Source organism: Stigmatopora nigra, chromosome 11, assembly GCF_051989575.1.
Source record: "Stigmatopora nigra isolate UIUO_SnigA chromosome 11, RoL_Snig_1.1, whole genome shotgun sequence".
Classification (NCBI taxonomy): Eukaryota; Metazoa; Chordata; class Actinopteri; order Syngnathiformes; family Syngnathidae; genus Stigmatopora; species Stigmatopora nigra.
The window spans coordinates 3,867,925-3,889,832 of record NC_135518.1 but is presented as its reverse complement, the minus strand read 5'-3'; the positions used below and the strand labels follow the sequence as shown (position 1 = coordinate 3,889,832).

The 21,908-nt window shown below is 39.8% G+C and overlaps 1 protein-coding gene across 1 annotated transcript in view; it reads left to right on the top strand.

The window, feature by feature from the left end:
• Nucleotides 1-21,205, top strand: part of kcnh3 (potassium voltage-gated channel, subfamily H (eag-related), member 3) — a 99,766-nt gene extending 78,561 nt beyond the window's left edge. Inside the window, exons 10-15 of the mRNA XM_077728433.1 lie at nucleotides 688-937; nucleotides 8,099-8,313; nucleotides 17,048-17,307; nucleotides 18,494-18,594; nucleotides 18,699-18,751; nucleotides 19,963-21,205. Of these exons, the coding sequence (XP_077584559.1) occupies nucleotides 688-937; nucleotides 8,099-8,313; nucleotides 17,048-17,307; nucleotides 18,494-18,594; nucleotides 18,699-18,751; nucleotides 19,963-20,853 (1,770 nt within the window). The 3' untranslated portion in view covers nucleotides 20,854-21,205. The remainder of the gene's footprint in view (nucleotides 1-687; nucleotides 938-8,098; nucleotides 8,314-17,047; nucleotides 17,308-18,493; nucleotides 18,595-18,698; nucleotides 18,752-19,962) is intronic.
• Nucleotides 21,206-21,908: the final 703 nt, after the last annotated feature.

Below are 21,908 nucleotides of genomic sequence, written 5' to 3'. Positions count from 1 at the left end.
AGCAATATTGGTTTTGTCCTGGCTGAGCAACAGTGGTCCAGCTTTACATTCTCAGCAAGGTAATCGGGTACTCGGACGTTTGGTCGCCGGAACAAATTGGGTACCCGGACGTTTGGTCCGGCAACCAAATGTCCGGTGACCAAATGTCCGGGCGACCAAACGTCCGGCGACCAAATGTCCAGCGACCAAACGTCCGGCCAGGGGTAAGGTATTGAGGAAGCTTGAGAGTTGGTGCAACTAGTCTTCAAATGTGTTATCAACATTCAACATTAAAAAGGGCTGTCAGCGCTAGCGTAGAAATTTTAACGTAGAACATCATATTTGAGTCTGATTAACTACTAATGGTTAGATCCTTGATAGCCCTAATTCATTTATATAATCCCTGGAATTTTAATAAAGTCAGACAAAGAGGTAAGAAAGTTGTCTTGATACTTTTGATATATTACAATTATAAGGAACGCTATTCTTTCTCTTGTTCTCTGAAAGTGTGTACTACAGAGAGAGAAAATGAACAGTGAAAATGTACATGTGATTCAGCAACATTGTCACAAATCACAAATATTGTAAGCCTGCTTAACAGACCTGTACACTGTTTGCTAACATTAATATATGCACCCCTAATAAAAACTATTGCAGCTCTGCCTTTAGTTTATGTATGTTTCATCAGAAAAGTTATTCTCTTTTCAGCTCCTGAAGGACTTCCCGGATGAGCTACGGGCTGACATTGCAATGCACCTGAACAAGGAACTGCTTCAGCTCCCTCTCTTTGAGTCGGCCAGCAGGGGTTGCCTGCGCTCACTCTCGCTCATCATCAAGACGTCCTTTTGCGCACCTGGCGAGTTCCTTATCAGGCAAGGAGATGCCCTGCAAGCCATCTACTTTGTGTGTTCGGGTTCCATGGAAGTCCTAAAAGACAATACTGTACTCGCCATACTGGGTGAGTGCGCTTTTTCCATATACAACAATAGGCTTGTTATTATTCATTCATCTTGCATACAGCTTATCATTGTGTGGGTGCTGGAGCCTATCATGGCACACTAGGGGAGACTGAATTGGTGGCCAGCCAATTGCAGGGCACACGGAAACAGACAACCATTCATGCTCACACTTATACCTAGAGGCGATTTAGAGTATCCAATCAGCCTACCATGCATGTCTTTGGAATGTGGGAAGAAACCAGAGTACCCGGAGAAAACCCACACAAGGCCGGAGAGAAAATGCAAACTACACACTGTTTGGTTACCTGGGATCGAACACTCAACCCCAGAACTGTGAGGCTGACGTGCCAATCACTCATCTAAACTGCCTGGCAGACTAACACTACATAATTATTTTCAATTTCACACTTCAGTGAATAGAATGGGCTGATACTTGATTGAATCTGATTTTCTAAACTAAATCCGAAACTTGAATGGGTGAAACATGAAACTGTATCTGAATTACATAAGTTAAAGCTGTATTGTTGGATTTGAATCGTGGTCTTTGAAACTGAATATTCATTCATTCATTTTCTGAGCCACTCATCCTCACGATGTTTGCAGGGATGCTGGAGCCTCTCCCAGCTAACAAGAATAATTTAATTTATAATTTGTAATTCACCAACTAAATTGAAGAACCTTTTTATTCTCATTCATTCATTTTCTGAGTTTGCCTGTTCTCTTGTGTGCATGTATTTTCTCCCGTTATTACAGCTTCCATCCTGAAGACATGCATTGCTGTTTGATTGAACACTCTAAATTCTCCTCAGGTGTTAATATAAAAGATTATTTGTCTATATGAGGGCTTGCAATTGGCTGGCAACCAGTTCTGGGTGTCTTCCGCCTACTGCAAAGTTAGCTGGGATAAGCTCCAGCCACTTAATTTGTTCATAACTCACAATTTGGTTGACAGCACAAAACAAAAATAAGATAAATGACCAGGAGACAACTCATAGCTTGAAAACTTCAGTTAGGGTATTTGTAGGTTGAGGGACCACTGTGTGGCCTGTATGGTTGAAAGGCTCTTATCACTGAAATCTTGTCCCAATCCCCTTGCCATACACGAGGGCAGTATTCACTGTGTAAACTCATTTTAGTGAGTATCATACCATGAAAACAACATTAACTGTGGTTCTGAGACATTAAGGTGTCTGCTTTTCTTTTGCAATGGGATTTTTTATAGGGGCGGTCTGGCGGACGATTGGTTTGCGCGTCAGCTTCACACTGGGGGTCTTGGGTTCAAACCCAGGTCGGTCCACTTGTGTGGAGTTTGCATGTTCTGCCCGGGCTTGTGCAGGTTTTCTCTGGGTACTCTGGTTTCCCCCCCCACAATCCAATGACATGCATGGTGGGCTGATTGGACACTCTAAATTGCCTCGAAGTATGAGTGTGAGTGTGAATGGTTGTTTGTGTCCTTGTGTCCTGCGATTACCTGGCCCCCAATTCAGGGTGTCCCCCGCCTCCGGCTCCAAGTCAGCTGGGATAGACTCCAGCACCCCTCACGACCCTAATGAGGATAAATTGGTTCATAAAATGAGATGAGATGAAATGGTATTTCTTTGGAATATTATGTGATCAATGGACAATGACTAGAAAAAATATTAATGACTTTTATGGAATATTTTTAATGTTTTCCTGTCAATTAATTTCCTCAGGGTGTTTGACCATCTGCAAACTGCATTATTGTTTTTGTTCCTGCCTTATTGCTAGTGTGTGATAGTGGGGGTGTTCTAGCAGGGGAGTGCGTGTGTGTGTGTGTGTGTGTGTGTGTGTGTGTGTGTGTGTGTGTGTGTGTGTGTGTGTGTGTGTGTGTGTGTGTGTACAGAAGACACGTGTATTCATCTCCAACTTCACTTCCCGAAAAGGTCAAGATGTCTTGAACAAATGGTGAACACGTGGAGATCTGCAAGTTGAAGTGGATTTATATCCAAGTGCCAAAAGCCACGTTTGCTCTTGACCAAAGCGCACGAACACATATCAAACAAAGGAGCACACGATTGTGCTGATTTTAAAACTGAATAGATTACTAACTACATTATTAATATGCTTGCATTATTTATCTTGCCAAGTGTACACATATTTGTTTGGATCCCCTGACACCATTGCAAAAAAACTAAACAAAAAAAAACCTGCAGCTTGTTTTTGAAATTATTCAAAATCATTCACAATGAAATCTGGTCAATTTATTTGTCCATACCCAATCTAACAATAACATGATGTATGTCACAATAACAAAACTATATCTAATAGTTGCTTCCATTCTAGATATCTTTCCTATCTGTGCTTTTTTTTATTAAAAGGACTACAATCAACCATTCCAGTAAGCCTCAAACTGAAATGTGCATCCTCAGTCCCAAGACTTTCCATGCTAGCTAAGCTTATTTTATTTATTCATTTATTCAACTTCCATACCGCGCATCCTCGAAAGGGTTGTGTGGGTTGCTAGAGCCTAATCCAGGGGCAGACTGCACACTAGACTGGTCGCCTGTCAGCCATAGGCCACATAGAGAGACAAACAACCCTACGCCCTCTTAATCAATCCGCCACCAACGAGAATCGAGCCCGCGACAGGTTGCGTTGAAGTCAAGCAAGTAAACCTCTACATCACGAGATGGCAGAATTCATCTCATGAATAAAAATAACATTCACCATTTATTATGAATCACTGTTAGGTAATTCATTCATTTATTTTATGTGCCGCTTATCCTCACACGGGTTGTGAGGGGTGCTGAGGCCAACCAAGCCACCTATTGGGTATTGTCAGCCAATCACAGGGCACAAGGAGACTGACAACCATTAATGGTTCACACTCATACATAACTAGTAATATGATGGTGGCATGGTGTAGTTCTGAGATTGAGGGTAGGATCTCCAGTTGGTTCCAACCTTCTTTTGTAGAGTTTGCATGTTTTCTTCCCGTGCCTATATAGATGTTTTTTCGGTACTCCGGTTTCCCCAACATCCCAAAAACATGCAAGGTGGGCTGGTTGTAGACACTATCATCCTTAGGTATATTTGTGAATGGTTGTTCATATCCTCGTACCCTGCGATTGGCTTACAACTAAATCAGGGTGTCCCCTGCCTACTGCCCCTATTTGACTGCGATAGATTCCAGCAAACAGGCTAAGCATCATTGTTGTTAGAGCAAATTATATAGTATATTCAACCACTACATTTAAATGCAGCCTACTAAATGTTATAAAAACATCTAACATTGCTTAAGTTAAAGTAAAAGGATAACATTGCAATTTGTATATTATTTCACTTCACTTGGTGCAGAAGCAATTTTTTTGGCCTCCATTGTGACAGCCTATGTACCATTTTAACATTACTGCGTATTATTTTTTTATTCATATTATCTTACCTTATTTTCTTTGTTGTACAAGTCCCTTTCAGTCAGTTCCAAGTTGGAATGGAAAATGAAAAGCAACTAACTAGTACATTTTGTTTCTTATTTGATTAATTATATATTAATTCTCATAAGACCCCACATATCCAAACAAGCAATACATTGGCTAATACAGTGTAAAATAAATTTGTTGAGCTTGAAATAGAATGTAATAACATGTTTGTATACGCATTGTAATGCATTTGAGAAACAAAAACTAAGCACATTTGCAAACGGCAATTAAAAAGAAGCCGATTGAGTGTCATTGTAATCAAGTGTGTGTGTGGGATGCTCCTCGTGTTCACACTTTTCCAGTCAACTGGGAAAACTTAATAAGATAGGGTGATAACAGGATTGTGTCAAAAAATAGATTTTGGAGACAAACATTGTTTTTCACCATACTGCAACACAATGCCATTTCAGGGTAAAGGTAGCACAGTAAAAAGAGAAGCTTAGAATCACTGACAATAAAAAAAATAAAAAATAGAAATAGATTGTGCTCTACACATGCAGCTACAGAAAGAACATCGAGTCTGTAGTGTCACTTTGGGAGCTCCATCTGCTGCTCAGTTGAACGTTTTGCAGCAATTATTAACGGCAGATTTCCCCAAAGCTGTTAGCGGTCTCTGTCAGGCGAACTGCTGCTCATCACACACAGGAATAGGGGGGGGGGGGGGGGGGGGGGGATAAACAAATGAGGGAGGGACATCTGCAAAGTCTTTGGTGGGTGGTTTGAGTCTTTCTCTTCTCAGCCCTCTCATGCCTTCCAACCTTATCCCATTTTACAGCTTCATTTCCTTCATTCACTCTCATCCTCTTCATGCCATCAGTATTTTTTTTATTCCTGCCCTATCCTCTCCTCTGCACTGCAAATTAGGATTCCAAGCACACAGGGAGAGCTCCAAGAGGAGATGATGATGGCTTCACTTTCGGTTACTATTATTGCTGCCAGTGATTTGTTAGTGCACCAATAATGTTACGATCTCCACTTCAAAGTGTAAAATAAAAATGTAAGACTGATGGCCAAATATGATACTGCAACAAGGATCAAAATATTGAATTTCACGATATCCTTGTCCCTTTGGGTTGCCTCGAGTGCCTTGCAATCATGCTACATTACCATACTAATGTTGCATTCCGATAAAAAAGACAGTTGCTAATAAACTGCGCATAGCGATGCTCATGTGAACAGACACTCTAAAATCTATGAATATTATCGTATTTTTGGAGTATAATGCACAAAATGTTGTACCAAAAAACTGAAGCAAATTTCGGGTGCATGTTATACATGAAGTCTTTGCTTTCAAGACCAAATCCCGGTGAAAAATTACCCTCCACCGGTGAAAAAGTCCCCTACATATCGTTAATAATGGGAGACGTAAAAACTGTCTTTGTCCACCAGATGGCGTGCGAGAGTCCGATTTACCAGGTCCCAAAGCAGTTAAATTTATACCTCCTTTCTCAGGGGATTAAATATACCTTCTTTTTACAAAATCCAGTCCTTTCTACATGGCCTTCGGGCAAGTTCATAGGGATGGTAAAATAAAAGGAAGTTGCTCCAGAGAAACGCTAGCAGGGCATCCACTAAATTCCCGCCCAGGAGGCACTATCCTAACTCAAGAATGATGGAATCAATTGTTTGGTGAACCTGATGAGGATGATGAATCAGACTTTGTAACATTTTAAATATTATAATGTTGAATTAGACTTTAAGGATTTAAAATTGTAAATTGAATTTCAGAATTGTGTTCATACTGGTAGTTTGTTTTACCAGGTTTCCGTACCGTATGCCGTGAATACATTTTGTTTTATCATGGTGAAATCTTCAGCTTTATCCAGTTAACAGTACAGGTGCAACCCTGCGTGTCAGCTGATAAAAAGTGGAAATAAAACAATTTCATACCAATTATAAGAATTTTCTTTGCCCCAGTCAATCAACTGATCTCAATGCAAAACATTACAACTAATGTGCCTTTCTCAACATATCAACACATATTTCAATCAGTAATACATTGATCCATCCATAAAGAAAAAAAATCTTCCACAAACACATGTAAAGACCCTCCCTTTTCAGTGGACCCAGATGCTCCACAAAATTAACATAGAATTTATATGTCTATTGTCAGTTTACCATACAGGAAAGCAGTATAGGTCAAATCAAACGTACATCACCTACAACTTTGGCATCTATTGTGAATTGATTCTTGCTATTAAAGTTTATGCTTTCGTGACTTAAGGGATGCTGAGAAAAGGGCGTGTTGTCGCAAAAGGTCATGACCACGGCTACGTCTATTCCAGCTTGTGAACAACAAAGCCACATGAATTCTAGTTTGTGATATAAAAAAAAATCCTATCAAGGTCATTGCAAATTATATTGGCTCCAAATGCCCATATCAGAGATGTCAATTTACGCCATACGATCTATCATTGAATGCTAAATCCGTTAAAAACACAGAATAAGAATAACAACAGTAACTATTTGGGCCTGACTATCGACTTTTAAAGGTTAAAATCTTGGCTTCACCGTTCTGAACCATGTTAGCATTATATCCGGAAAACATGTTTCTCTAATGCCTCTTGATATATTAGGGTCATTTAATAAATAATTGAAGGGCAAATTTTACATACTGCTCCCTTAACCCATTTATGAAAATGATCCATCCATCATCATTTTGCTGATCGCTACAATTACGTTATTATCCAACTGCCAACCTCCATATTATCAACCACAAACACACATTTTTCGTACAAATTACGGTATATGCCCAATCACTTAACCATCTGCTGTCTGCTCATCCTTATCTCCGGCCATTAATCACCCCCTTTAAATATGTCCATACTGCAGACTTTTTTTTCTTAATGTATTGCCCTTTAAACAATTGGCATCCTTCGTTCTACCCACTCTTCAATCATTTTTTACCTTCTGCTATTCATCACTGTGTCCTGTATCCAAATAAGACATTTGTCCTCTGTTTTTAAATACAGATTCCATGAAACATCCATCTTCTTTATCCATCTATTCACCAATGCAACATCATTCAGTTCATCAATGTTAATGAATCGATGGATCACTGAGTTTCTATATAAATCACATTTTGAGACGTTTTTTTTGTAGACCAACAGAGAGAGCCATTGATTAATTAATATATGGATAGCAGATGTGTTTAATACAGCATATACTTCTAATAATGTGATGAAGTAGTATAATATAATGATCACAAAATAAGAGTAGACATGGAAATGTCTTTGAATTATTTTCATGGTTTTGGGTGAATTGAAGTGAATGTATTTTAATGCTGTTATTGTCATTATACAAGTGTAATGATACTTTAAATAAATTGTACCACAAAGTCCACAAATAAAAGAACAAACAAATAGACAAATAAATAATCAATAAGTAAGTAATAAATAAATCAGTATTCCAAGTGAGATCAGCAGAGCGGAGCGGCCTTGTTCCGTCTGAAGTCCAGGATGAGTTCCCTGGTTTTGGAGACATTCAGGGCCATTGAAGGGTATAAATCAGGGGATGTTATTGTTTTTGTTTTTATCAATGATTTAAAATGTCCCAGTTTTTAATTAATTTTAATGCCGTTTGTCAATGAACACTCCGAATATTTTAATGATTCTGGATTCTTTGCTCCATGTGCCTATCTATCGTTTATTACATCAGAAGTGCGTATTTTATAAACACATTCCATTGATGTTCAATCGATTTGTGGATGTATTCATGCAGGTAAAGGAGATCTGATTGGCTCTGACTCACTAACAAAGGAGCAAGTGATCAAAACCAATGCCAATGTCAAAGCACTGACCTACTGCGACCTGCAGTACATCAGCTTAAAAGGCCTCCGAGAAGTGTTACGACTCTACCCAGAGTATGCCCAGAAGTTCATCAGCGAGATCCAACATGACCTCACCTACAACCTGCGAGAGGGCCACGGCTCAGATGTAAGTCATCTTTTAATCATGAAGTCCACATGCCATTACCCAGTCATGATAAAGAACACAAATGATGAATATGCATCTGACTGGATCTAATGTAACTTTTGGAAATACAGTGGTACCTCTACATACGATCTTAATTTGTTACGGGACTGAGCTTGTATGTCGATATCTCGTAACTCGAGCGAACGTATCCCATTGAAATGGATTAAAAACAAATTAATTTGCTCCAACCCTCTAAAAACACCAAAAAAATGATATTGGAATGGAAAAACATTGTTATTTGTTCTAATAACTTGGATTAATATATACAGACACACTTAAACATACGTTTAATGTAACTTCACACAAAACTGAATTCTAATTTTGTTTTAATCTTTTTTACCTTTGTTCTACGGGTTAATTCCACCAGAATGTTCAGCCGGAGTTTTTAAAACAAACGCATCAAGAGTTGTTTGTTTTTGCCTTCCCTTCAAAATATTTTGAAAATGACACAAATGTCATCACAATACGATAACGCTTGACCACTTGCCACTTAGTCTGGGTGCCTCTTTTCTAAAAAATCCAAAAACTCTTGCCACTTCGCGAGCATGTCTTTGATATTCTTTGTAGCCAGGGGCCCCGCCTCTTCCACCGGCTCCTCACTACTGAGTTCCGGCAACAAATGTTGCTTGAGTAAATCCTGTGTCATGAGTTCTTCGCGGTGCTCGGCGATTAGGTCATTCACATCTGCCTCGTTAACCTCCAGCCCCAAGGAATTTCCAAGTGACATGATATCATCCATGACAACGAGTTCATCATGTACAGCAGTGGCTTCTGTATCAAAGTCTCTCTCAGCGGAAGCTGGCCACAATTTTGTCAATGCTGAATTCAGAGTTCGTTGTGTGAGGGTCACCTGGGGCATTGTCGAGGAGCAGGAGGGTCACCAGGGCATTCTCGAGGACCAGGAGACATTTCATTGGCAGGCTTTTCTCGGTCAAATACGTTTTGACTGCTGGACCAAAGCACAGATTAACCCATTCTGTGAAAAAATGATGCGTAATCCAAGCTTTAGAATTAGGGAGCCACACAACTTGTAGGTTTTCTTTCGAGATGTTTTGTCTCTTGAAAGCACGCGGGTTCTCCGAATTGTACACCAGCAGTGGCTTAATTTTACAGTCACCGCTGGCATAGGGTAGATTTAAGCGGTCCTTCATAGGTTCATGCCTCGGTAGTGCCTTCTTCTCTGCTACGATGAATGTCCGCCTGGGCATCTTCTTCCAAAAAAGATCTGTTGCAGTTGAACACTTGTTGGGGGATGTAACTTTCCTGGGAAATAATCGAGGCAAATGTCTTGATCAATGCCACCGCAGCTTTTGAATTGGAATGTGCTGATTCCCTGTGTCTGATTACCGAGTGTATTTCAGTTCTTTTTTTTCCGAACCAGCCATGACTCGTTTTAAAGGGTTCTGAAGGTGTTGAAGGCTCCCCCTTTTCAGACCCTTTCATTATCAAATCCATGTAAATTCCGCTGGCTTTTTCACATATAGTTGACTCGGTTACGTTTATCTTCTATCCACAATAAAAGAAGGCTCTCCATTCTGCCATGAATGTCACAGCGCCAGTGGGAAATTATAGTTAGTCCTTTGGAAGGCCTCTTCTCCTTAATTGCGTCCTTCTGCATCAAGATGGTGGATATGGTTGACATATTCCTCTCGTATTGCCAAGCAAGCTCGGTGACACGTGCACCACAAATATTTTTCAATTATTTCGCGCTAAATGTTGATTGTCAACATTCACCTTTTCTTTGCAAAACTCTTCCGATCCATTTTGTTCACTTTGTATAAGGCATGTAGAATGATGAGTAAGGATGTGTTACCGAGACAGATTGCGTTAATATTATGAATCAACTAACAGTGGGAAAAAACGGGGGGGAATGCTAAACTCCGCACAGTGTTTGTAGATATATTTTATACATGAAAGAGATGCGGCAAAAAGACAGTGCCATGGCCACCTGGCTTTCTCGCATCTCGAATTTTTTCTCGTATCTTGAGCATCTCGTAGGTAGAGCTGCTCATATGTAGAGGTACCACATTACCCGCTCCTAAATTACAGTTGCTAATCCAACAAGTTTTGTGACACCAACGGCACAAGCCAATGCAGGCACAAGTATACCGAAGGGTTTTAAGGGATGTAGGTGTTTTGAACCAATACCAGTACAACATCCTAAAGCAAAATGGTTTTGAATATGCAGCAGTCACTGCAGAGCTAAGGATTTAGCATCCTTTCACAAAATGTGATATCAAAAATAAAACCTAAAATGGATTCATGGCGATAATGTGGACACCATGTTTACTTAAAAAGAACATGGCTTTAAAGTTAGCACATTCATTTACCTAACTACGAAGTTAACTTTCGCCATGAAACAGCTATACTAGTAAAGTATAATATTAGATTACAGTAAATACAATTTGGATAGCCAGTTTTATGAATGTTCTTGCCTCTACTAAAAGTGTTAACTAAGAGCGCATGCAATTTGCGTTAACGACCTAATTTGACACATTTAACTGCCGGCACTAATAGTAAACTATGGTGTTATGTTTTAAAACCTACTCTTTGTAAAATGATTTAACTTACAAATGTAATTGCCATCAAATAACAAAAGGTTACCCTCTTCAACCAGATTCACCTTTCAAACTATCTTAGACATCAAATTGTTTAAAATACTTTAAAATTATTTCACTTACAAAGTTAATTGTGATCAAATAAAACAGCTTGCACCCTTCTACCTTATTCCCATTTTGACCTATTTTAGGCATCACATTGTTAAAAATATTTCAAAAATTACTTAAGTGTCTTTGTATGTGCGTGTATGTTTTTTTTCACATCGAACCAAGTCATGACTATACTTAACTAAAGTGTGATAATGATCTGGGATTTACCCGGTTTAAACTTGTGTGAATACAATGTGTTGGCTCAGTTTACTTGGGCGATGGATAATTGCTTAGATTCGGCTGATATTCATGCCATCCTATATCACGCTGATGTAAGAATAGGAAACATATAAAGGCAACTGTAGATGTAAAATACGTGTAAGTATGTAAGTAAAATATGTACATTCAAATCTAATGCATGGTATGTGCACTTCACACATACCTACAGTACATGTGAAGCCACTGACATGCAAAATAACATCCTGAGGGAATGCTCACCTTAAGAGCAGCTCTAATGCATGGTGGCCATGCATGATCTGGCTAATGCAAATTTAGTACACATGCACTGGGATGTTTACACCAAAGTGTGCAGCCACACGTACACACAAATAGTGCAGCGGCGGGTGCTGCGGCAGGAGTAGGAGCCGAGAATAGCTCAGCGCTGCTGTTTGAAGCCTTCCTGCAGCTAAAAATAGAGCTGAGAGATGAAGGGGGGAAGCACGGGCTCTCCCTGGCTGGCTGTGTCCCCTGCAGCTGCTGCTAAGATTGGATCAGGGTGGTTAAAAATACCCCAGCCAGTCGAGGAGTAGGAGGATGACTGTGCCTGGCGTCTCCTCTTCCTCCCCCACTGCACTGTTTTTACTGCAGTCCGAGTGAGCGCGTGTTCTGACATGAGAGAAGTTTGATGCATGAGGGAAAACAGTTAAGGAGCATGTTTCTTGCATAGCTGACATCCTTTTTTCTTGTTTCTTCTGGTAGGAGTTGATGCAAAGAAACAAAATAGGAAAGCAAGCGTACACTACCAGCCAAATGTTCATGTGCATGGGTGGATGAATGGCTGACTCGAAGTTGAGTGGATGGATTGATGGATGGATGAATGACTGGCTTAAAGATGGATGGATAAATGAATGGATGGATGACTGGGTTAAAGATGGATGGATAGATGGCTTACAGATGGATGGGTGGATGGATGGATGGATAGATGGATGACTGGCTTATAGGTGGATGGATGACAGTCTTAAAGATGGATGAATGGGTGGATGGATGGATGGATGGATGGATGGATGGATGGATGGATGGATGGATGGATGGATGGATGGATGGATGGATGGATGGATGGATGCATGGATGGATGGATGGATGGATGGATGGATGGATGGATGGATGAATGACTGGCTTAAAGATGGATGGATGAATGAATGGATGACTGGGTTAAAGATGGATGGATAGATGGCTTACAGATGGATGGGTGGATGGATGGATGGATGGATGGATGGATGGATGGATTGATGGATGGATGGATGGATGGATGGATGGATGGATGGATGAATGACTGGCTTAAAGATGGATGGATGAATGAATGGATGACTGGGTTAAAGATGGATGGATAGATGGCTTACAGATGGATGGGTGGATGGATGGATGGATGGATGACTGGCTTATAGATGGATGGATGGATGACTGGCTTATAGATGGATGGATGGATGGATGGATGGATGGATGACAGTCTTAAAGATGGATGAATGGGTGGATGGATGAATGGATGAAGAGATGGGAAAACAATGAATCGATTGTGGATAAGTGACTAAAACATTGACCACAAGCAACAGGGTATTCACAAAAATAACTTCTTCACTTTTGCATATCATCCACACACAAATGCACATTTTGGCCTTTAAAACTGATTTTCCCGCTTTAAGCAAGATAGAGCTTTTTTTTTTTATTTAGACGTCAAAATACATTTTGTTAACCGTTTTATCTTTCTTATCTTTTCTCAGTTTTTAGAAGAATGACCATATCGACCGCTTTGTCTTGCGTTATAACGTTTGGTCTTTGTCACCGTGCAGTTTTGTGCATGTCAAGTCGAATCTGCAACCGAAGCGTACATAACACTAAGTACATGAGTGGATGAAATAAGGTGCCATTGCAATGGATAGGCTGATGAATGGAGAACTGACTGAATGGAGGAGCTAGTTAATGTATTAATTATTGAATAAACAGAACGATAGACTTACTATTTGCTTTGGACGCCATTTTATTCTACCGGTGTACGCAATACTCTGGGCTGTCATTGTAGTTTTGAATTAAATTCTGAACATCGATTTGTGGCAAGGACCTCCTGAGAACATCTCACACATACAACATGACTGATTAGCACGGATCTCTTTGTCATGTAGCGTACATCTACTATGTACGCCTGCTCTCTAGTCAAGGGCAAGTACTTGTATTGATTGATAAGTACAGTGTGTGAAAAGGCACGTACTTGTTCATTTAGTAACAAACACATTCCAGCTACAATCACACACACACACAGACAAGAGTGTCGCAGCAAAGTTGCGCACACTTGATGATCACGCCCCCACATTGCACATGCAAGGTCGCTTTGGATGCCTTTGGAAATGAAATCTAAGAATAGAACAAGAGGAGCTAAAAATAAATCACAGTGCCACAGGAGGAAAATGAGGAGGAGGAGGGAAGGGGCAGTGAAGCAGAGAAAGCCAAGTGGGAAAGATGAGGAATGAAGAAGATGCAATTAGGAAATCTGGTTGCATAATGAGATAATATATAGAGAGAGAGATATAATAATGCTTTATTGTTTTTGTAGACAAAACAGACAATTCTTAAATTTAATGGCACTTTTACAGATGAAATTATTTGATTTGTAACCTGGATTTTTCATACCAAGAGAAGTATTTCATGAGGCTTCTATAATTTGTTCCAGGGTCCTAAAAAATAAATCCCAACTACACCCTTTTTGTGTTTAAGGTATGAGAAACACACAGAAATGACAATGTTAACAAAATGATTCATTAATGCATTAAAATGAATAACAAATAATCAAATTTATCTTGGTGCGGGTGCATATGTGTAAGGAGGAAGCTAACTTTAGTCAACAAAGTACACAAACACACATTTTAAAAAAAATCAAATAAAGAATTAAAAATAGCTTAGCATTAAATAGCACTTTTTAGCTTTCGTATTTAAATTTTTAACCGTCTTATCAATCGCCACTGCTCATCTGTTTGGCTTTACATTCTACTTAGTGCTGCGGGCGGCCCTGTGGTGTGAGTGGTTAGTGTGTTAGCCTCACAACTTTGGAGTCCTGGGTTCAAATCCAGGGTCAGTCCACCTGTGTGGAGTTTGCATGTTGTCCCCAGGTCTGTGTGGGTTTTCTGTGGGTACTCCCATTTCCTCCCAGATTCCAATAACTTGCATGGTAGGCTGATTGGACAATCTAAATTGCTCCTATTGACCATTTTCGGATGTGTCCCCTGCCTCTGGCCCAGAGTCAGCTGGGATAAGCTCCAGCATCCCCCGCGACTCTTGTGAGGAGAAAGCGTTTAAGAAAATGAGATGAAATGAGATTGTTATCATTATTTGTATCATTATTAGTTGAAATATTATTATTATTATTAGTTGGAATATTATTATTTTTATTATCATTATTATTATTATTGTTATTATTATTATAGTATTGCTATTTCTTCAATCACATTGGAACCCATATTTTACTCAAATCCAACAATTCACCATAGACCACCTGCATATTATTTTGAATTGATTATTCCTTTCAAGGAGGAATGATAACTAAATCAGCATTCTTTACTTCATGACTCTGACTGAGTATGTACACGTGATCAGACATATTAACCGAGCTTTCAGTTGTCACTAAGTTAAATTTAATAAATATATTGCCTATTTTGGAGGTTTTGCACAGCAGATATCTATTTGTAATAGTAAATTTTGTATCTCATAACGTGCAGTATTAAACATCCAATATCATAAAATTGATTGACATCACATTGACATAATTATGGTAAAATTCTAAAGATGAACATTTTGTATAAGTGAGCGTCTAAGCACGTCGAATTCTTTACCAGTATGAAACGGTGCTAGTGGTCCACCTACTGGTGAAAAGATACACTTACTGGCTTTTTCTTCCTCGAGTGGAAAGCGTGCGGTCGTAATTGTAACAGTTGCCAATGCACCACAAAATTGGTGATTTTCATATTTATAGGCAAATTAGAGTGTCCAATCAGCCTACCAGGCATGTTTTTGGAATGTGGGAGGAAACCGGAGTACTCAGAGAAAACCCACAAAGGCCCGGGGAGAACATGTAAACTCCACAGAGGTGACATCATCTGGATTCGAACCCAGGAGTCCAGAACTGTGAGGCTGACGCGTTAAACACTCCCTCACCGGGCCACCCATTAGGATATCACAACAAAATAAAATAGTATAGGGTTCATCACAAACAAAAGAGGTTAAATACTCACAATATTTAAAAGGGAAGATATCAATTGGCGGCTTGGCGGTGCAAGTGGTTAGCACGTTGGCCTCACAACTCTGGTGTCCTGGGTTCAAATCCAGCTCGGTTCACTTGTGAGGAGTTTGGATGTTCTCCCCGGGCCTGTTTGGGTTTTTTACAGGTACTCCGGTTCCCTCCCACTTTCCAAAGACATGCATTGAAGGCTGATTGGACACTTAATTGGCCCTGGGTATGAGTGTGAGCGTTATTTGTCTTCTTGTGCCCTGTGATTCGCTGGCCACTGATTTAGGGTGTCCCCTGCCTCTGCCCCAAAGCCAGCTGGGATAGGCTCCGTCACCACCTGCCACCCTAATGAGGATAATGCGGTTTAAAAAATGAATATATGAATGGAAAAACACCTTTATTCCATTTCCATCCCAGCAGAAATAATTATTTTCTGATGTGTAAAAGCCAGAAAAAAACATGTAAATGAATGCCAGCAAGTGGTTGTCTAACATTGGCATAGACTTTTTTTTTTATCCAAATGAGGATACAAATTCGTATGAAGTAGCTTTTTTTCTTTTATCATTTGAACTCAGCTGTAAGTGTGCCATAAAAGAGGGGCAGCAGAAATATTGTTAATGGGATCAAGATGATGCCAGAAAAAGTCCATGCTTGCAAACAAATAAAAAAAGTAGTATACAATGTTTAACGGTATCCGAAATCAAAGAGAGCTTCAAGTACCGCAATCACTACACTTGTACACAGTCAGTATAAAACATCTTGTAGACTTTGATGATGGTGGTGAACAACAATAAACATTGTTGTTAAGTTATGATCATTGGGAGGACTCCTAGTTTAAATGGAGTGAGTGGCCAACATGTCGAGAAAAATAAATCAGTTCTTGAAAAATAAATGCATGTATGAAACTTAAAATGTATGTATATATATATATATACACATACCCGTGGCCCGGCGGATGAGTGTTTAGTGCCTAAGCCACACAACTCTGGGGTCCTGGGTTCAAATCCAGGTTGGTCCACTTATGTGGAGTTTGCATGTTCTCCCCAGGCCTGCGTTGGTTTTCTCTGGTACTCTGCTTTCCTCCCACATTCCAAAAACCTCTGGTCCAGCACTCCCTAATGAGGATAAAGCGGTTCAGTAAATGAATGAAAAAAATGTGATATTTTCATTACGATAAAAGTACCGTATTTTGCACAATACGCACAATACGCACAGTAAATGAAATAAATAATGCAGAATAAAAGGAAAAAAATATGTGTATAAAATTTAAAAAAATTATGAGTATAAATTGCATTTATGGTGAAGATTTCAAAAAAATATCAGAAACCAATAACAAACATAGGTCAATAACTACTGCCTAAAAAAAAACATACCAAGCTATCGAGGGCCAGAGTGGAAGAAAATATAAGACACAAGTGGCACTTGAGAAAAAAATCACAGGCCCGGCCAAACTACAGAAAAAAAGAGCAATTTATACTTCGGAAAATATGGTAATTGCTCTTCTCCTCTCAAACTGACTTCCAAGCATGTTTGTGTGTATTTGTGTGTGTGTCAGGCCGACTGGGAGAGTAACGGTGGCCTGGTGAAAAAGTTGGCTTCAATCCGGGAAGATGAGGAAGGAGGAGATGAGGAGCAGAATTTGGTGTCCCGTGCACCCCGCTCACCTCTGCGCCTCAGTCGGGGGCTCAACTCCCCACTCCGTTCCCCGTTGTTGCCCCCGAGGCCTTTTCGTGCCGCGGCTGAGCAATCTCGCCCTGTCACCTTGCAGATACCTGTACTCAGCTTTGCAAGGGCACCTGCAGAGCTCAGCCCCAGGTAAACAGACTTTTGGAAAGCTTTTAAAACATATGTTCATTTTGCTTGATTTCTGGCTAAAAATGCATGTCCTAGTAGTACTAGGACTACTAAAATTGAAAAGGCACTCGTTTACATGTATGTATTTTGACTTTTAAATTCGTTGTATGGCTCACAAGGAATATGACATGTACTAAGTACATGTCATATTCCTTGTGAATTTTTGTACTAATTTTTGTTGACACTCAATTTTGGGAAACTCGTATGTCATGGTGTTACTGTATCTATTTTGGGGACAAATGAAATGACTGGATCATTTCCCATATTTGTTGAGAATTATTTGTCGTTATTGAGCAACATTTTTATGCCTTGTTTTTATCTCCACTAAGTACATGTCATATTCCTTGTGAGCCATACAACGAATTTAAAAGTCAAAATACATACATGTAAACGAGTGCCTTTTCAATTTTTTTTTGTAATTTCACCACTTTTAAAGTGGAAAAAATGAATATTTTTTAAAATAGTCTCATGCTGTTGCTAATCAATGAGATGAGGCATTCCAGAAGAGTCTACTGCAAAAAAATAAGATTAAAGCAGTTCTAGATGTAATATCTCAGTTCTGTCACCAGCAATTTCCATTTTTAGCTCACAAGTTATCAAAGAGCCAGATTCACTCATCAAGAGAGCCACATGTGGCTCCCGAGCCTACCCTACCCCTGTCCTAGTAGGTCCATTACAAGCTGGTGTGGCTTAGATGAATTACAACGAACCAATCTTTTTTTTAATATACCGTTTTTTTATTGAAGATGGAACTGTGCTAAAGAGAATTTCATACAATGATTAACCAATAAGGCACATCTGATTAATTAATTTAAGAGAATTGCAGTCTTTTATTTACGCCTTATAGTGCGGAAAACACATAAATTGCCATTAATGCTGACCAGGAAACAAATTGAGTTTGAAATCCCTGCTGTAGCCCACATAGAGGTTAGAAGTTAAACTATCTAGAATGAACTGAGTGATTGACCAAGATTACATTTATCCAGTAATCAGGCGTCTTGTATCAGGAGCTCATTCACACCGAGCTGGACAAGCAGATGTAATCAGTTCTTACAAAGTCAAATTTTCACATGGCTAGTTGATGCATGTGCAGCCATGACGGCATGTTCTGTTATATGGAAAAACCTACCATAAGGTTTCTGCCTAGGTTTGTGGATGGCATCGAAACGGAGAACAATTCTATGTCATCTCAGAAGTTTGAGTTTAGTCCAAGCATGTCACCTGCAGCCATGCATTCTCCGTATCCAGGTAATACACATAAACAATTATAGTCTTTCAAAATGTAACATTCTTTGCAGTGTGTCCGTGTAATATATCTGTGAGAATGTGCTTGTATTTATTTGTGTGTGCAGGAAATCGAGAGTCCACTGAGATCAAGCAGAGTGTGTTGAAGTTGACAGAGGAAGTGAGTTGTTATTGATTTGATAATTATTTGATGTTACCGATTAATTACCAAACTTGGTTTGTCAAATACATACAAAAAAGGAGTATGCATCATTCCTAGTCATTAAAAAATAACTCAAATTCCTTCTCTACACATTTCATCATCTAGCCACTCACCATAATAAATTTCAATGCAACACGTTCAAAAAGTTACTTTTTCACAAAGAAAATGTAGAAATAAATAAAAAAACACAATGTTGTACTGCTTCTGACTCACTATGTTCAAAGTATTGAAACATTTAGTCAATCAAAATTATGTTGTACATTCTCTTTCATGGTTTGTTTACACAATTCAGAATTTTTTATCAATCTAAAGATGACAAATATGTGCTTTTGTTCGGTCTAGTGTTGAAAATTCAGTTTATTTCAATGATAAAAGTAGATGTCAATTACAGTGGTGCTTTGAGATATGGATGAAATGGCTGAAGAAGTTTAGTTTTTAAATATGAATGGCTGTTACCCTGATCGTATACTGTTGATCTCATTTCATTTTAAATATAATATTTAGATTTTTTTTTAATTTGGCTGAAAGAACTGGATTAAAAAAAACCTCAATATTCAGTGTGTCATAGATCTAAAACAATGTTTATTTGAGTTTTTCTTTCTTAATAAGAGAAAGTCTTTTAATCATTTATTTTTCATTTCAAAAGGAAATAAAATATTTTCTAATTATGTTCAATAGTAAAGTGGAAAACCAAAAATATATTTTATATTCCTTTTTAAATTTTACAAAATGCTGTTTTGGACTAAAAACAGAAAAATTGATTGAAAAAGGAGAAAATCAGGAAATATAATATACATCTATACTCTTCCTTTTAATTTTATCCTAAAACAGAAAGTGTCACTCATGATTTACTTTCTCGGGCCGCACAAAACGTGCAGTGGGCCAGATTTTGGCCCTGGGCCGCCACTTTGACACCTATGTTCCTGGAAACAATTGATTTCGTAAGTAGAGATAACACTATATACATTTTTTACTAATGTAAAACAATACGTTTTCTGTTGGTATATCCATTGTGCTTTGAAAACAACAATTTTGGAACAACCTTTCTGCCTGAACATATTCCTCAGATAGGAAAAAAATAATTCCCTTGACCTGCAACATTTGGAGAAGGCAATTAGTTGTTTTTTAATCTTTTTGAATAATAAATGTTCTCATTATTCTCCTTACAGATGACTACCTTGTCCAAACAAGTGTCCAAACTCAGCCAGGAGATTCAGGAAATGACACTCCTACTGAAGCCCCTCATTCACAGAGCGCCACAGCCCCTGTTGGTGGCCGCTGTGCCAAATCTGACCCCGCCTCCCAGCTGCAGCACCAGCCGGCTGTCAGCAAGCGCCAGCCTGATGGCGCCGGCTCCTGTTACGCCGTGTTCTGTGCTGAGACCCGATGTTCATTCCCTGTTGGACGGTGGGGATGTGGAAGAGGTGGACCTGCCGCAATGCCTTCTGCCAACTCCTCACTCACCACAAAGGCCTCATCCCTCAACACCCCCTTGCAACAATCTCCCCTTAGAAAAGGACAGACTTTTCGAGGGGTCCCCAGTCTCTGGTACATTTATGTCCCTGGTGCAGGACTGTCCCCCATTAGCGTCTGTCACACCGTCACCATCGCTTTCTTTCTCCATGTCTCTCTCTTCCTCTTCATCCCTTTCCTCCTGCCACCCATTGCGGCAGGCCAGTGGTAACTGTCGCAGAAGCCTGATCCCCCCACTACCCTCCCAGGATACACCTTTGCCCCCACACTTTTCCGCACCACCATCTCTGGCATCTTCCCCCGGCGAACGTTGTTTGAGACCATCTCCACCCATCCCTCCGGTGACAACCGTCGCCACGGCTCAGCCTTGCCTCTTCTCCCTGCCTTCTTCCTTAGACTCAGCCAGCAGAAATCCCACCGAACTGCATCTCATACGGGCTTCGAACTCGCACGTTCGCCAACGGACTTGGCCAGGGGACAGTGTTCCTCAGGAGATAGAGATGGAGCAATGGAGCACTGAGGTAGGGGAAGGGAGGGCCTCTACGGAGCACATCAGCTATATTGATGAAGATGAGCCGGAGGAGTGAAGGACAGCAGTACAGAAAATAATGAGAACAAAAACACAAGATCAGGGAAATCTGGTATGAGGAGCAAAGGTTTCCAGTGGACAGGCGATTGAGAGTCAACAACATAGGTTGTCTTAAGGGGTGTCCAAACTACGGCCGGAGAGGCCTCTGCAGTTGGCCATACATGGTTATGCTAGCGTCACACACTAAAAATTAGGAATTAACACAACCCGTCAATTGCACACATGCTTTAGAGCAGTAGTTCTTAACCTAGGTTCGGTGAGTCAGTCTCACGGGTTCGATAGAGCCTCTACTGCGAAGATCATGACACATAGACTCACGATAGCATGCCCTGCTTGACCGTTACCGGCTGCAGATCGGCCAATCAGTGCTGGAAGGAATTTATATATCTTGAATTTGAAAAATATCATTTTATTTTAGACTAAAGTTGGGTTCGGTGAATGCGCATATGAAACTGGTAAGGTTCGGTAGTTAAAAACCACTGCTTTAGAGTGATAGTACCACTATATTGCTGAAAGAAAAACTCACAGAATAGATGGAAGGTGATGTAGCAAGAAATTCTAATTGATTTACAACTATTCTTGCAAATGAGAAAACAAAATGAGGAGGTATATGTCACGAACTGCGAACCAATCCTTGGACGCACACCTAACACTGACAAGGACGCAACAAGAAATGAAGAAGTAAAAAGAACTGAAAAACACAGACATGGGCTAATAAGATTGCCCCCCTGAGTAGAACTCGAACGGTGTTCTATTGTTGGACCTCTATGCCCGTCGTTGATTGTCAATGATGAAACTATATTCAAGCATAAGGGTGTCCATATATGCATTTAGCACCAGGACACCCAAGGCTGCAGCTTGTATTTATGTATGAATTGTTACATGCCGACTAGATTTTGGGTGAAAACATCCATGACGTTTTTCTATGTATGGCCATCTCCACCAAATCTTTGGACACCCCTGTCTTACAGTATATCAGCGGTTGGAGGTCCATCACTGAAACTACTGTAGTAGAACTTCCTTGAAGAAGTCTACTCAAGTTATAATTTTCTT